General features: G+C 31.3%; 2 protein-coding genes across 2 annotated transcripts; one reads left to right on the forward strand and one right to left on the reverse strand.

Moving 5' to 3' along the window:
- The first annotated feature begins 3,634 nt into the window (after positions 1–3,634).
- Positions 3,635–7,319, forward strand: LOC100811998 (protein RETICULATA-RELATED 4, chloroplastic). The gene is made up of 8 exons (XM_003540202.5): positions 3,635–4,307; positions 4,389–4,457; positions 4,605–4,736; positions 4,826–4,879; positions 4,994–5,038; positions 5,974–6,113; positions 6,827–6,952; positions 7,042–7,319. Exons 1-8 carry the CDS (start codon positions 3,816–3,818, stop codon positions 7,076–7,078), a joined length of 1,095 nt encoding a protein of 364 aa, XP_003540250.1. The 5' UTR covers positions 3,635–3,815; the 3' UTR covers positions 7,079–7,319.
- A 1,151-nt stretch (positions 7,320–8,470) lies between these two features.
- On the reverse strand, positions 8,471–16,333 carry LOC100813625 (NAD(H) kinase 1). The gene is made up of 11 exons (XM_003540205.5): positions 15,924–16,333; positions 15,132–15,279; positions 14,912–15,031; positions 13,860–14,044; positions 12,588–12,701; positions 12,338–12,432; positions 11,595–11,701; positions 10,353–10,426; positions 9,537–9,615; positions 9,140–9,447; positions 8,471–9,011 (listed from the first exon to the last, which is right to left on the reverse strand). The coding sequence occupies exons 1-11, from the start codon at positions 15,948–15,950 to the stop codon at positions 8,703–8,705; spliced, it is 1,566 nt and encodes a 521-aa protein (XP_003540253.1). The 5' UTR covers positions 15,951–16,333; the 3' UTR covers positions 8,471–8,702.
- Positions 16,334–17,603: the final 1,270 nt, after the last annotated feature.

Raw genomic sequence — 17,603 nt, forward strand, 5'->3', positions numbered from 1 at the left:
AAAAACAATGTTGAGTATTCCGCTGACACAAAATAGCACTCAAACCCAACGGAGTCCACTATTCAGAACATGTTTGTGATTTGTGAACCAATTTTGGTTATTATATTCATTTGAAATGGTAACTAAAGATGCTATCAACAATTAAATAACTCCAACTCCCTGGAGCTTGGACCGAGGGCCTCCACCTCATTCTTTCACCTTCACCATCTACTGTTTCGTCTTGTCTTATTTTCCTATGTAAGATAGAAAGAAAATTAAGAATCAAGCTAATATAAGATTTTTCTTTCTTTAAGAATAAGAGACTATATCCTCTAAAAAAAGAGAGACTATATTAGAACCATTATTGATTATTATGCTTCAATGTTATAAGGACACTCTTACTGAATTTAGTATGTTTAATGAACATCATTCTAAACAAAGATGTACAACACAACACTTCAATTGGGTCGCTAGCAACATCGAGAATAATAGCTTTTAATAGTTTACCTTTTTTTTTAAAGGCAAAAGATTTTAATAATTTACCTTAATACTAGTGTAAGATTAACTTTATATATGTAAACTAGGGAAAGATATGTGTTTGTAGTTAAAAGCATACTTTAAATTATTTTACCTTGTAATTTGTAATTTAGATTAAATTGTGGTTTATGATAAGGTTTAATATTTTGAAATATATTTTTATATATTTATTACAATTTTATTATAATTAGAATGCAATAACAGAATAAATATTTTTATACCATTATGCAATTATCATTTATGATAAGGTTATATTATGTCGTTGATCTAAAGGATTTTTACTTAATGAATATTGATCACATGATTTTATGCTAAATAAATTGTTCCTGCAATGTGTGGATGCATTGTGACTAATTACTATGCTAATATGTCAGGTTGAAGATAATATACGAAAATTAAATTTTATTTATGATATATTGAATTTCATTTAATAAGTTTTGTTATCCCTAAAATAAAAAAAAAATAGAGTTATCCCATTTGAAAAAAATCGGATTGAATTTATTTAAATTTAATATTATTTTCAAACTAAAACGCAATCTTTTTATTCTGGCAATTTTTTTATAGTTAAATCAGATAATTTTTTTATCTCAAAATTAATTTAAATCTAGCCACGAACATCTTACTTGTATGAAGCGAGTAACATCATGCAAAAGCTAACGATTGCATTCCATTTTATAATACATTAAATAATTGGGAGTATGATATAACTATTGAATGGTCTTTATATTATTAATTAATGTATAAAATAATTTATTATTGAATAAAATTTACTTTTAGTTTTTCAACATATACTCATAGGCATATATTAGAAGATTCGTTTTTTTAGAAAAGTATAAGATTTATATATTATTTTAACTTAAATAAAGAGGACTAAGAAATTCTAGAATGGTTATAAGTGGCCAGAAAAAAGTTGTATGAACCAAGTGATGGAAAAGAATATTTTTTAACTTTCACAAAAAAAAAAAAGGAATAATTTTTAACATCATGCAAAAGCCAATGATGCGTTGATTGTATAATTCATCGAATAATTGAGAATATAGAACGATCTTAAAATAAATGTGCCCCCTTAAAATCCACTACAAGGAAAGATTTAATATTGATTTACGCCATCATCAATTTTGACACATTGTTAAGAAATCACGATCATATTGATAATTATTAAAAGCTAAATGTTTATAACTTTCTCTCACCTTCATCCTTCCTTCTTCCTTTTCTTTTTTTAATGATATCGGTAAGCTAAATGACTTAAATGATCCGATACTACAAGATTAGTTAAAAACTGGTTTTTCATTCCAGATTAAATATTTTTTTAACAAAAACAAAGAAAAAGGAAACAGTTAATTATGAAAGGGTACGTCTTCATGCTCAAAGTCTCGATATTTTATTGAGGAATAGAAAAACGAATCAAAAGATACAATATGCTATTTATTGTTTAGAGAAAGGACAACTTTTTCAAAAGAAAGATAAAACAGAATAAAAGAGATCTAAAAAAGGCAGGATTATGGTTGTTAGAGATGGTGATAGCACGGCATGAGGCAAGGATGAGTAATTTTTTTATCAGACAGAATATTACAAAAAAAATAAAATAGACATGTTGTAATTCCAATTTCTCACTCGTCTTTTTGGTGTAAGATGTATATTTTTATTACCATATTATTGGAGATAGGAAAGATTCAAAAAAAAAAAAAAGACTAGAAAGGGTTTTGAAAGTTGGATTTGCGTTAGATCGAAGAGAGGAGTCTAGTTGGTTAAGAGATGAACTATCTATCTTCTATGCATAACCATTTCAGTTTGAATGTATGAGATCACCACCGATCAAAAAATTACCATAGGCATGATGTTTAAAATCCAGAGTAAGTGTGTATGAATTACTTTTAATGAGATCTTTTATTATAGTCATATTTTTTATTCAGAAGACTCGAAATACACATTTTATTTAAGAAAATTCAATCAAGTATCATTCAGGTAAATGATTTATTAGTATATTAACATAAATTTAAGTATATTATAAGTATTATTTAAGTTACAGATAATGCAAATATTTATAAACTTTTTTGAGTCCATAAACTTTTACCTAAAGAAATTACAATTTAATTAGCATCTGGAGTTCAAGTTCTTAATGTACATGTTAAACACTCTTAGAGAAGTGGAGGGTTTAACTTGTTGAAAATATGCTTGATATCTTTAGTTTTTAGAAAGTAATAATTTAGTTTATCTTTTAAGAATTTATTATTTGTTTCAAATCTTTGAAATATTGTTTAAATTAAAAAAAATTATCTTATCTTTGAGATGTTTGTTAGATTTAAAGGTATTATATGTAAATAATAAGGGGTTTATTCCTTTTTGAAGATAGTATGTTAGGTTTATCAATAAATGCCCGAGATAAAAAAAATCGTCAACCTGAAGATGAAGATGATATGAAAAAGAGTTTATAAATTTGTAATGAATATGATATGAAAAAAGTTACAATGAAGATGATGAACTAAAAAATATATTTGATGTCTAAGGATTTGTAAGCTTTTCATAAAAACTCATGATGAAGATGATGAACAAGAATTTACATGTTTGTCCCTATAAATTTGTAATGATCATGAAATATTATGCATCTCTTCCACATTTCATTATTTTACAAATATATCTCTGCCCACGAAATCAAGAAATAACCCATCATTACTATCCATAACGATCATTATATCTGATTGTCTTTCTCTAGAAAATACTAATTGTTTTTATTAAAAAAATGAGTTATATACCCCTACCCCGAATTTTAAAACGGTGTATGCGAATTAAAGAGTAAATTTTTGTTTTTGTCTTTACAAAGATACTAGCCGTGGATGACAAAATAAAGATTAACTTATAATTTTAATCTTTTAAAACATATAATATTGATAAATTAATTTTTGAAAGGAAAAAAAAGAGAAGCTAAATAAGTAGTTGAAAGTGTAACATGTGAATTCCATGGATCTAACATTTTAAAAAATGTTTGATTTAAGTAATAATATTAGTTAGGAATTAAAATAAATTTTAAAAAACTAATATGATAGAGTTTTAAATTTTGAAAATGGTGGTTTTAGTTTTTGTCTCTAAAATAAGATTTGGCACATGGTGAGAGTGGAGTGGAAACATAAAAACCTAAGAAGTAACGCCAGTCGCCTTCAACAACAATTTTGTCCCAATATTAAATACACAGCGTAGTATCAGCACTCAGCAGTTCAAGTAATACTAAACTAAAACTCAACAGAAAAGTGTTTCATTTGTTTCTCCCAAGTCAGAACACAACACAACACAACTAAACAACAATGTCGATCGCTTTTTCCTTCTTCACTCCACTCTCTTCCAAATCCGTTCCATCCTTTTCCCTCTCTACCCCTTCTCTCTGTTTTCGCCTCACTCCCCTCCGCCGCCCCACCGATCGCTTTTACCCTCTCTGCTCCTCCGCCGGAGGACCTGGCGGCGGATCCTTCGGAGGCCACGGCGGTCCCGGACACGGAGGACATGGTGGCGGCGGCGGCGGCGGCGGTCACGACAACGACGACAATGAGAGAAAGAACGAGGCTTTATTGGTGGTGGCGGAGGCGGGGAGGTCGTTGGAGAGCGTGCCGGCGGACCTGGCGGCGGCGATAAAGGACGGCAAGATTCCGGCGTCGGTGGTGAGTCGCTTTCTCGAATTGGAGAAGTCTCCGTTCTTCCGGTGGCTGCTTCAGTTCACTGGGTTCAGGGAGCGTCTTCTCGCTGATGATCTCTTCCTCGCAAAGGTTGCTATGGAATGCGGCGTTGGCGTCTTCACCAAGGTTTCTCTTCTCTCTCTTCATTCACACTTTATAATATAATTTGCCATCTAAATACATGGTGTTCCATTCTCTCGTGTTTAGACTGCTGCTGAGTACGAAAAAAGAAGAGAAAACTTTTTCAATGAGCTCGAAATTGTCTTCGCTGATGTGGTACTAATTTTCTTTCTCAATAGTTTCTTGTGTGTTGTATTGCACTTTGTATATGCTACATTCAAGAAAAAAAAAATGTTGGTTTATGTGAAATTTCTGTTGGAGTTAATGGTGTAACCTTCCCTTTTACACATATTGTTTCCCTAGGCTATGGCCATAATTGCAGATTTCATGTTGGTTTATCTTCCTGCTCCTACCGTAGCGCTTAGACCGCCACTTGCACTCACTGCAGGGCCTATTGCTAAGTTTTTCCATGGCTGCCCGGATAATGCATTTCAGGTTTTTATATATACGCCCCATAGGTTTTGATTACTTTCATAATTTTTGCGACTATATTTAGTTATTGCATTCTTAATTTCCTTCAACAGGTTGCACTATCTGGAGCATCATATTCCTTGATACAGAGGGTTGGTGCTATTGTGGTATGTACTACAATTTGGTAACTTCTGTCTTATTTATCTTTCAATTTGAATCCAATTTTGCGCCTGTAGTTTCCTGTGACTAATTGTGGCATATAATGTGGTTACCTTCCACAGCGTAATGGGGCTAAGCTTTTTGCAGTTGGAACTGCTTCATCCCTGGTTAGTTCTCGTCTTCCTTGGAATTTTTTCTTGTGTTTTTCTGGTTTAATATTTTTTTGTTTTCAAGTTTTTGACATCACTTGACCTTCTCTTCCCCATAACCTATATGAGTATTTCTGAATTTTTATTCATTAATCATCACAATAATTAAGGAGACTCATGATTTGCCAATTGAGTTGACTGATCACCAATGCAGTCTTCTTGTTTACCTTCCAACAAATCTTGAGAGTTGGATAAAGAGTTTTAGCCTTCACGTTTACCTTCAAATAATGGGCATGATCCTAGTCAGAGCTAGCACTGCAGAAATTCTAGTATGAAAGAGTTATTTTTAATGTTTCTCATAGGCATGGTGAATGGCTTTTTTTTTTTTTGGCTTTCACAAGGAGTGTCCCCCACCGAGCATAGGGCTTAGGGTACATGAGGCAAAGGGTTGATCCCTTCTTACTAGGTTTGCTCCATTCTCAAGGGCTGAGAATCAAACAAACTTTTACCACTCATGATAACACGGGTGCTATTTGAATTTACTTTTACTAGTTTTTTTTTGTATAATTTTAAGTTTTATGCACCTGGGTCTATAAGCTCAGTTTGTCTATGCATTGCTAGTGTTAATACTGATCCTTGTGCTTGTTTTGAACTTATCTTTCACTCCTTAGGTGTGCAGGATGGGACTGATTTGGCATAATACATTCAACTATTACAATCAACTGCTTTTGTACATGTTCTTCAAATATGAATTTGAAACTGTTGATAAACTAGTTCTTAAGAATGAGATTGTGAATGGCCTAAATTTTTTTTTGAAGGATCTATGTCGTATATCACAACCTTTTCTTTTAATAAATAATCCTACCAATTGTTCTTTGCCTTCACTGTTTTACATGTGACTGGAATTAAATGACCTCAGACACTGGCATATACTGCATTTTGTATTCCTTCAGGTTGGGACAGCTATGACAAATGCCTTCATTAATGCAAAGAAGGCAGTTAACAAGACTTCTGAAGGGGAAATTGAGAATGTTCCCATATTGTCAACCAGTGCTGCTTATGGTGTCTATATGGCAGTTTCTAGCAACCTCAGGTAAAAGGGATGATGTAACTATGGATGCATCTTAACAATTGTAAAATAGAATCTACAGATGATTTGAGGATGTCGCTTTTGCTTCAAATTCCCTCATGCCTTTATGCATCTGGGTTTTCCACTAATTAAATGTTATACATTTTATGGTTATTCTAACTTTTAGTAAAGGCTATTTCACTACTTGTTATATAAATATTGCCTACTATAGGAACCATTGAGAAATCAACGTGAAATAAATATCATCAATATGATTATGATGTGAGTGCTACCCACCCATAGTTAAGTAATTTACGTCAGGTGCTTGTCATTGTTTATAATGGTTAACTCATTGTCATCTGATTATGGACAAGCATCTCAGTATATCATGATGAATTGCTTGGAGAGAAAGGACACACTTTCTTTTTTAAAATGTTTATTATGTGATAAACAACTAAAGCTACTGGAAAAGTCAAACAGATGTTACAAAATGCAAGTTATTGTAGATGGTATTTGCACATTTTTAAAATGTTTATTATGTGATATTTGTTGCATAATTTTCTAAAGAAAAATCATGATTTATGAACTGTTATCTTTTGCCATGTGAAGTATGTTATTAATATTATTACTTTTACCACATTGAAAAATGCTCTAGCCTGTTCATGTCTCCAGCAACTGTATATCCATTGTTGTTTATAATCTTTAGTTCTTTACTAAGAATCTGATTTTGCTGACAGGTATCAAGTACTTGCTGGAATTATTGAACAGAGGCTTTTGGAACCTTTGCTGCACCAGCACAAACTTATCCTTAGTGCACTTTGTTTTGCTGTGCGGACTGGCAATACATATTTGGGTTCATTATTGTAAGAAATTTCATGCCTTTTATGATTACTTCTAAAGGGAGCTTTACTTGTTGCCAGTGGTTCATTTTCTCTATTTTTTTCCTTGGCAGGTGGGTGGATTATGCTCGTTTTGTAGGGGTTCAATAGGCCCAAGACCAAGATTACTACATGACTCTGATCTTTCTCTATTGACAACATTTTTCTCAACATGTTCATTTGTTTTAGTAGATCTTTACAAAAGCTATTTATTTTCTGCAGAGGTTTGGTTGTAGGACTATCTCAATAGGTTTTCGTTCTCTATTTTTATTTGCTCATTGCTGAGCACTCCGTATTCTTGTTTTTCTCACAAGTTTCCCCATTCAATTGTGCAATGAGGATGTGGAAATAATTTATTTGTTGTTATCAGGACATAATGTGACACTCGGTGAACAGATTCATAACTTTTCTTTTAGGATAAACAGATTCATAACCCGAAATTTGATGGGTTTTTTTTTTTTTATAAAAAATTGTTATGCAAGGGGTGGGTTAAGGTTTCAAAGATTAAAAAATGAATTTTAATTTCAATAAGTCTCTTTTATATAATTGTTTTTTTTTTTATAAATAAGATACTAACGTGTAACGTGGAGTACAATAAGACATTAATCAACCACATGGAGTGCCCGAGCAAGAAACTGTATGCAATTAATGCAGCAACATCTGAAGGGGTCTTTGTAAGAATAATATAAAGTGAGTCTGAAGAGTGGCAGATTCGCAGTATACTTCAGATGAGGAAAATTCTCATTCAATGGATGTAACAAGAACACTTGGCCATATTATTTACAAAGGCGCTATTGAAAGTTTTCATGTATCTCTAGAATATATAATGCCTAAAATGTTTGCAATTTTTGTTTTACTCAATATATTTTTCTAAATTTCAAATCATATCTATGAAATTCTAAAAGTAGATATTTCAAGTAGTTTTAAATCGTTTTATTTTTTTATCGGCAAATATTAATTTTGTTAAAAAGAGAAATTAAACCCACAACATTCTCCTTCTCTTTTTCCTTAATCATCTAACCCACCTTATATTTTTTTTAAATAACTTTAGTTATATTGTTAATCCAAGTAATACTAACTTTTCAAAACTCAGAAAATGGAAAAAATCTTTAGTTAAGATTATGTTTTGACAAGAATTTAATATTTTTTGGTGTTTTTGTTTTAAATGATAGTTTTTTTAATAAGTAGTTGTAAGACAAAAAAAATGAATTAAGCTTTTCCAATAAATTAAAATTAACTTTATCTACTAAACTTTTGTAAACTTTATATTGACAATTGACATGATTAAAGTTAGTTTTGAATATTTGTTATCTTAAAAGATGAAATAAAAAAAAAATCAAAATGTGATTATAGAACTTTTTAAAACATCGTTATACCTATTAAAATACTAAATAATAAAGTGTTTTAAATTATTTGTTTGTCACCAAAACTTGTGGAAAAGTAAAAACCATCATTGAGAAATACATTCATAATTATTCATTACTATTAAAAGGTACATTTATATTGAAATGATCTAAAGTATGATCCATATTCATCTCTTTCTCAAGAGGAGAGTATACATTCTAAAATAAGAGAGAGGAATAGGGTGTAGAGGAGTATAATTTACTCTAATAATTATAACTACATGTGACTATTGATAAAGGAATAAAATTACACTAGATTTTTTCTGTAACAAGTCGCTATTATCTTGATAAATGACTAACCAGTTTGCAACTAAAGTTTACTAAGAAAGAAGTCATGTTTCCCGGGGGCCATCAAATGATTGTGTCTTTCTCAAATTCCAATGGAGGCCCTCATGAATACTGCGCAAGAAGTCATTAGTAGAATCATCCAAACAAGCCGTAGGAACAGGCCATGGAGCCATGCTGCACACAAGTGCATCTCCAGGTGCTAACTGCTTCCTGTCCTTGCCATCAAATGATGCCCATGCAGGGCTTCTGCTGTTGAATGGCACTTGCACCCTCAAAGTCACATGCTCTGGAAATATCAATGGCCTAAAAGATAGCGAATGTGGGCAAATTGGAGTGAATAAAATACCTGGAACCTGCAGCAGATTGAAGACTCAGTTTCAGACTGTAAAATGAAATCAATTAATAGCTTTCCATGACACTTGAACAAAATATAGCAGACTTAAGTTAAAGAACAAGAATAAGAAACTATTCATCAAAATACCTGCGGATGGACCATTGATCCTCCAGCTGCTAAAGAATATGCTGTACTGCCAGATGTAGTAGATAAGATTAATCCATCCCCTTGCACACACGTGACAAAGGAGTTGTCACAGTAACATTCTAAATTTGTGAGGAAAGAAGATATTCCACGGTCAATTGTAACCTCATTTAGAACAAGGATAGGTTCTTCAGTTTCATATTCATTTTTAGCTGCATCTCGTATAACATGACATTGCAAACGATGCCGTAATGTGATGCTAATGGGGCCCTTTAAGATTGATTCTAGGCATTCTTTGTATTGTTCGCTATCTGAAGGATGGTTAAGTTCAGCTTCCAATTAGAAATGAAATAGATATTATAATATAAGATAATATACATGAGCACAGGTTGGAGGATACAGAAAGGGGTCATAAAGCCAAGAGACCCTAAAGAAAAGGGGACAATAGGAGGCACTGGCCCTTTGAACATTGAAGCTGCCTGCACATTTAGTACATGATAATTACTAATAAATGCCACAAAGCAAACCAATATACAATATATAATAGGATAGGTAAAGTAAAACCAAGTATTATAATAGATCTAATTACTAAATTGGAGATAGCCCATCCTTAGTCTAACAACCATCATATTCTTAGAAATCCAAGTTACAAAAAGAAAAAAATAATGAAAATCCAAGATCAGTATGGCTAATTAAATGAAATTTAAACTCTTAAAATGAAAAACTTTTTTTAGTGATTTATTAGTTTGAATGAGTAGAGTTATAAGTACAATTTGATACATTATGTATATGCATGATTCAGACTTACCTCAACATGATATCTCTCCCTCAAAACTATCTCAATGCATAGAATCATTAACAATAAAGTATCTAGCAACATATTCTAATAATAATATAAAAAAAATCAGCAATTCAACTTCAGGCATCAGTGGTATGGATAAAATTACTGGAAAACTGATAGTTTTGTAGTGTGCCAATTTCTCTCTTATTCCCAATACCTGTTGGTTAAATTTTATGCAAATAATTTTATGGCTTCTAACCATATTTTATGTGACGAAGTTGACAGGTTTCACTTTGAAAAATGAACCTTTACTAGATTTGGATCAGAAATAGTTTCTTCAAAGACTTTATCAAGGAAATACCCAGTTCCATTGTATAACAGAAAGCTAGACTGCTTTCTTACAATAGAAAATTAATTTATATTGATTTCACATACCCATAGGACAGTGCCATCTCCACCAAGAGTTACCACGAGGTCAACTTTAGTGTGTAGTCTCAAAAGTTCCTTATCTACAAAAAAAAGTTGTTCATAAATAGTTATAATTTTGAGAAAAATAAAAGTATGCAACCAATATAACCAAATACTTGATTAAAAAGATAATACAAGATATTGCGTCAAGTGATATTCGTCATCTTAATTCAAACAAGGAGGCTGTAATACAATAAAAAGAACACAATTTTTTTAATCTAAATCATAGTATTTGCTTTAAGAAAATGATTGATTAGGGTCCATCATTTCTGAGCTAAACTCTAATGATCTTGGCATTATGTTTTGCCAAAAATAAAAATGCATCATTTTAAGTAATACAGTATTTTTTGGTGCACACCAACGGTAAGTAATGCTGCTGATAAAAAAAAAGGTAAGTAATGCAATATTTGAATGCTGACTTACTGAAATAGCAAGTAAACATTTTAATACTAATAGAAGGCATGGCATAAATAACTTGACTACTAGGTTTCATTTGGGCTCACAATAACCTTCAGGAAAATGCTTTATATATATATCTGTTATTGCAATAGAATGAATATATAAGACATATAATTTAACTAATCAAAGACACTCAAAAAGTTTTGGAAAGCAACAAGGAACAGTAAACAAAAGAATAATAGAGAGAAGACCAAGGCAAGAAACTTACATAATAGAGAATTAATTTGGTCTTAGACTTGTGTGGTTAACCATAAAGCCTATGTATCTAGTTCTAGTGTGAGCTTTGATGAAAATAAAAGGAAACAAAACTACCTGCACATGGTCTAAATGATTTAGAAAAAGCCTGTGATAGGGTTCCATGAGAAACTTTGTGTCTTGCGGAAGGGTTTAGAAAAGGAACTCATATCAGAATATAAAAAGGATATGATGGATTAAATGACTAGGTTTGGACCAAAGGTAGCATATTGGGAACAAACAAAAGCTATTGCTTTAATGCATGCTTTTTACAAATGAGCAAAATCCAAGTTAATGAGTTGATAGAAGAAGTAAATACATAATTTGGCCCTCCGATTTCCTTATCTTCACACAAGTTTTCCATACATAAGGTAGCATACATAAGCAAGTTGCACTCTCAAATGCAATGAATCCACAAAAAAAGCATTAGAAAAATCCATAACAATGCCTCCAAAGATAACCTTAGGGTACAAGCTGTGCAATTTTGTGAATCAATTTATGAATTTAATTGCTTACCATCATTCCAAGTTTCTACAAAGTTAAAGTGTGATGATTCTGTTAAAAGTTCAACCCTGACGTGTGGTTCCACATAGATGTGTAGATTCTTTTGCTGGCTCAACCATCTGGAAGTGAAAAAAAAGAAGCACGCAGCACCATTTAAACAAGGTTTGGCATGAGTTGAAAAGGTAAAATCAAAATGAAAATTTCGGTGTTATATAACCTGTTATTCATTTATACCAAAGACAAATACATGTAGGAATAAAAAGGCAGAGGATAAATGTAAATAGTACATAATGAGAAGTGGAGTTAAACTTAAAACTTGAAAAGAAACAATCTTCACTTGCCACATCAAACTCATAAAAAAGAATTGCAAAGTCAGGTTAACTTTAATTTTTGCATGAATCTAGTGAGAGGTGATAGGATTGAATCTTGACCGGTCCATTATGATTGAATGATAAAGACTAGTTCCTCTCACACTCTCGTTTGCATGTGTAAGAGTAAAAAGCTCCTCTGTAATAACCAGAGACCTCTAAGTTTTCCCAATAACTGCTAAGAAAGAAAGAATGAAAGACACTATGAGATAGCATGTTTCCATAAAATGTAAAATGAGTTTTGAGCTCTATGATCAAAATTCTATTCTTTAGCAACACATTCCATACTTTTGTGAAGAGTTGAAAACTCAAATTAGTGCCAAATTAAAGAAAACCTGACTTTGGGAGATCTAAAAGTGAAAACAAACAATAGATTAAAATTCATACCTAATCATTTCAGCACACAGAATTTGAACTGAAACTGAATTTGGTTTGGTCAATATGAGCACTGTCTGTGGGCATGACTCCCACTTCAAAGAGATCTGAAATAAATATAACTTCTCAATTAGACAATATACAAGTATAACTATCGAAAATTTAGTACTAGCATGAGGACAAACTTTAAAGAAAAAGACAAACAAGCTTGTCGATCCTAAGAGTAATAAAATCAAATCGCTCACAACAACAGAAGAGACACCTGCTTACTACTGCGCTCTGCAGTGGTTATATTTCCCCTTTCAAAAGAGACAATGTCGTGTTTGTACTGATCACTTTGATCACCTTTGCTGAACCATGAGAGTTTAAATGAAGCCTGTCTCGATAATAAAGAAAATAATTAAAATCAATTTGCTTAAGTAGGAGTAAATCAGAGTATATACATTGCAATTTTAGCAATAGAAAAGAGGAATATGTCTTTGAAGTAAAAATGGTAGAAGATGTCTTACCACAGATTTCTAAGTTCAAATACATGGGATCAATAATACAAGATGATGGAAAAATTAATGAAGATGTCACGCAAAGGATACAAGCGGGATGGATAAAATAGAGAAAGGAGTCAAGGGTTATTTGTAATCGCAAAGTCCCTACCAAAATCAGGCAAGTTTTATCGTACTACTATACGTTTGACTATACTATATGGCAGTGAATATTGTTGAGCTTTAAAGGAACAACATGAGAAAAAGGTGGGTGTAGCATAAATGAGAATAGTAATATGGATGTGCGGCCACACAAAAAGGGATAGAAAAAAGAATGGTTATAACAAGAAAAGATTGACATAACACTGATTGAGGAAAAGATGAAAATCGATTGAGGTGGTTTGGACACGTATAAAGAAGGGCATGAGAAGCATCACTGAGAAGAACAGATGACATGGTTACTAGTCCAGTAAAAAGGAGGAAATAGCGACCAAGAAATATTTTGGAGGAAGTTGTCTATATTTCATGGTAAATAATATTCCGTAAGCTTCGGTTTTTGACAAAGCCGAATGATTTTGTGTGATCCATGTACCCTACCTCACCCTATGGAATAAGGCATTATTATTGTTGGTTTTGTTTAGTTAAGGTTGAATTTGTAATTTTCGCATTATTAATATACGCAACAAAAATAGAAAATTCATTAAAACAAGTGGTGATAATACTAGCACAGTGTCATAGGAAAATATTTACAAAAAATTCAATAGTAATTTTCATAATTTTGTACCAGTAATAACATTACTAGTCAGTAATTTTCCTAGTTGTCATTTGAATGTAATGGCATAAGGCTCAACAGCTTGTGCTGTTCTGAAGAGTCATAATCTATTCAGCCTTATGGATGCTTAAACATGAGAAACATCAACAAAATGGCTACACAAACACATTTACACAGAGACACAAACATTTCAAAGTATCAAATATCAATAGGAACCCAACTGTGACAGGATAATCAAAGCATAATAGCCCAATTTGCTTCAAGCGGGGATTTAAAAAAACACCTTTTTGACCATCTTGGAATCAGAACCAGGTGTTCCATCCCTAAGAACTTCATGGGAGCAAATACCATTCCTTGAACAACATTTCTCAGACTGTCCATTAGCTTCATTACATAAAACAGGTTGTTTGGCAGGGTTATTTGTCCTCACATCCTCATGTTCAGCCTGATGCTCTATACATGATTTCTCTGTAATAAAAATGAGCAGCGAACAGAAATTATAAGGTTGAGATATAGACAGAACATAACATAGCAGTTGAGATGGAAAGCATTTAATAAGCAAGAGTATGATACAGGCCATGTGGTAACACAAATCTGGAAGTAAAAAAAAATCAGAAAATTCCAGCATTCAATTTATGCTTCAATCACTATATCTGCAAGAAGTTTTCAATATTACCAGTGGACCTTCCTAGATATTAGAAAATTAGAAGGTACATATTAACATCCAAAACATTTAATGGTTTACTTTATCTTAAGGACAGGATTGAGACCATCAAAATAATTAGGGGTATGCTGTTTTCAATAATGGAAATGGAAATTCTGAAATACAATATCATGTCAAGTGAGCATGAATACATAGTGAATTCAAGGGAAAACCAAGACGCTCAGAAAATGTGATGAACAAAAGCAACTCCTTGTTCAAAGGAAGTGAAAGACTTCAATCGTCAGAAATATATAAGAACAAAAAATGAAGCCAGAAAAGTACTCTCATTTGAGAGAGTAAGAGTAGACTTCAAAACAACATAGCACAACTATAAGAACATGAATTCCAATCACTAACAGACAAAGTTGCATTGCATTAACAAATGCTTAAGACAACAATTTTGGATGAGAAGGGTAGGAACAAAGAGTGAAAAAAGTGACAGACATTGATAAAAGAACAGAAGCAATCAAAAGAAATAAACTGTTCATCAATCTACACGTATACAAAGAGCATGATTACAGTTAAGTCAAAAACAGATGAAAAAGCTTCTTTTTCTTATGCAATATCAACAGTTGAAGAATGGAAAATATAAATAAAGAATGTGCATCTTGTAGTTATTCAATTATTCGAACCTGCATGTTCAAACTTCAGATTCCGATCCCTCTCCAACTCATATTTACGTTTCCATTCAGCAGCCTCAGCTTGAGCAGAAGCTTTCCCTTCGGCAACTAGCCTGAGAGCCTTCGCAACAGCTAGAAGGAGTTCAAGATAAAATAAGGACAAAGATCATTGTATGAAGATCATGTCTTGTTGCAGTTGATATTAATAATTTGAACAAAAATATGATCATACTTCTTAAAGCTTCAGAGAACTCAATAAGATGGTCATCCGACCCCTGGACTGGAGATTGAAGAAGCTCTTGCACCACTTTCTCGGGGAAGAGAGAAAAGGAATTGACAAAACCATTCTCAGCCTGTGAACATGGCATACTAGTATTTCCCTGTTGAATAAAGGAAATCAGACAACAAGAAATACACTTATCACTGATACTGATATATGTGAAACTGCTGCCCTGTGAAGCAGTGGATACATTGGGACTTTGTTTGTCCTTTGTTTTAAAAGCATGATTGGATGAACATATGAATGACTAATAGATATTCATTTTAGCAGATATATCCTCTATGGCTCTATGTCAAAGAGATACGAAGGTAGAACAAACTGAGATGAAGTATAGTGGTTTACAATCAATCCCACCTAACAATTCAGAAATTTTGTTCATACAAGCAATCCTACTGGATGTTGATCCTACAACTAATGAGGGAATCAAGGTCAACTTTAACTGTAAGTCATTTTTGGGCATCCTCATTTTTCTCTTCGGGTTGAATTTTACTAGTATGAATAACTGTGGTCAATTGCAACAGTGAAGTAAACTGTTCCCAAACTCCCAAATTCCAGGAGCACAAATCCAAACCTCAAAATGGGACATGAAGTGACCATCCTAATGAACAAAGCCTTTTGGTAAAGAAAAAACCCTAGCAATAAAAAAAACACATGAACCCAACCAACCAACCAACAATTAAGATCAAATTTAAGCTGAAATTAAGAAGGAGATGATCAAAATATGGAAGATGGGAATATAATTACCGAGGAATTGAGCTTGCTTGGAGCCATAAAAGAGAGTGAAGAAGAGGAAGATGAAAAATGAAATTGGATCCCTTTGTGGTTGAGCCTTCTCTTCTGGTTCTGCTCCTATACAATAAAAAAAGTATTTGAAGAATTTTGACCATCTTACATATATACAGGTAGCGTAAAGCACATGCTGTGGATTAAAGATTTCGTTTGTAGTATTGTTTAATTTCGAATTTGGAACAACCCAGTGAATGCAGGAATATAGTGCAGTCATGTGTAATTAGCTTGTTCTTTCAAATTAAGAAGAAATATTAATTTAATTTCTTAAAGTTAATAGTATAATCAATCCATTTAATTTTTTCAATATTGTGAAAAAAAATTAATTGATTCGTCTATCATCACGTTTTGATTTAGTCTTCTTCACTCCCCCCAAAAAATGATTTAATCATTACCACTATAGTATATCTGATGATGAATATATTTGAGACTAAATTAAAGTGAGGTCGTTAGAAATAATACTGTAATTAAATTTATATACTTAATATTAAGAATTGAATTGATGAATAAGGTCAAGGACTTCAAAGCATGATTATGTAAAAGTAAATATTAAATTTTCTTTCAAAAAAATATATATTAAATTTACTTTTCTACAATATCAAAATTTTAAATACTAAACTAATGTTTTATTGGTATCAATGATTTCAGTTTCAGAAGGAAAAAAATTGTATAAATAACATAAAAATTATATTGTTAACCAAATAAAAGTTATTATTAATATAACTTCTAAATATTTAATATAAAAATAAATAAATTTATTTTAAAAAAATTATTATATATGACCGTTTATAATTAGGTGATTATATAAATGCATACAGTATTTAATATTTTATTTTATCATCAAAGTTCCAAGATTGTAAGAAATCTATTTTTTAATCTACTCATATATTATAAATCTAAATCATCAAAAGAAAAATATTCACACACAAAAAACGTAAAAATCACAAAAGAAAAATAAAATTTTATTTATTTTTAAATATATTTTCATTTTGAATTTAATTTAGATGCACTTTTAACATAAAAATTGTATTGTTAAACAATTAAAAGTTATTATTAATACAACTTCTAAAATTTTAATATAAAAATAAATAAATGTATTTTAAAAATATATTATATATGACCGTTTATGATTAGGTGATTATATAAATGTATACAGTATTTAATATTTTATTTTATCATCAAAGTTTGATTGTAAGAAATCTATTTTTTTAATCTACTCATATATTACAAATCTAAATAATCACATTGAATGACAACATTTTAGGAGCAATTCTCAACATTTTAGGAGAAATTAATTTATATATTATTTTTAGGAATTTTTCTTATTAGATGAAAGTATTTTTAACAACTATTATCGCTTTTATTGAACCACTTGTCCTGCCTTGATATCATAGGTTGAACATTTATTTTTATACTTCTTTTAAATATAATTCTTAATTTTCATTTCAAGTTTGATTTGATTTAATAACTAGTATAAAAAAATATTTTTAAATTAAATACGATTTTGATTCTCCAAAACCCATATTGACTTTAGTCTTAAAAAAATAGTATCATTTTATTTGGTCTCTATATTTTTTCTTTGAGTCCTTTATTTAGTTTCATTAATTTTTTTTTTTTAAAGTTTACAGCAATACCTCT

The sequence above is a fragment of the Glycine max genome, chromosome 12 (genome assembly GCF_000004515.6).
Source record: "Glycine max cultivar Williams 82 chromosome 12, Glycine_max_v4.0, whole genome shotgun sequence".
NCBI lineage: Eukaryota > Viridiplantae > Streptophyta > Magnoliopsida > Fabales > Fabaceae > Glycine > Glycine max.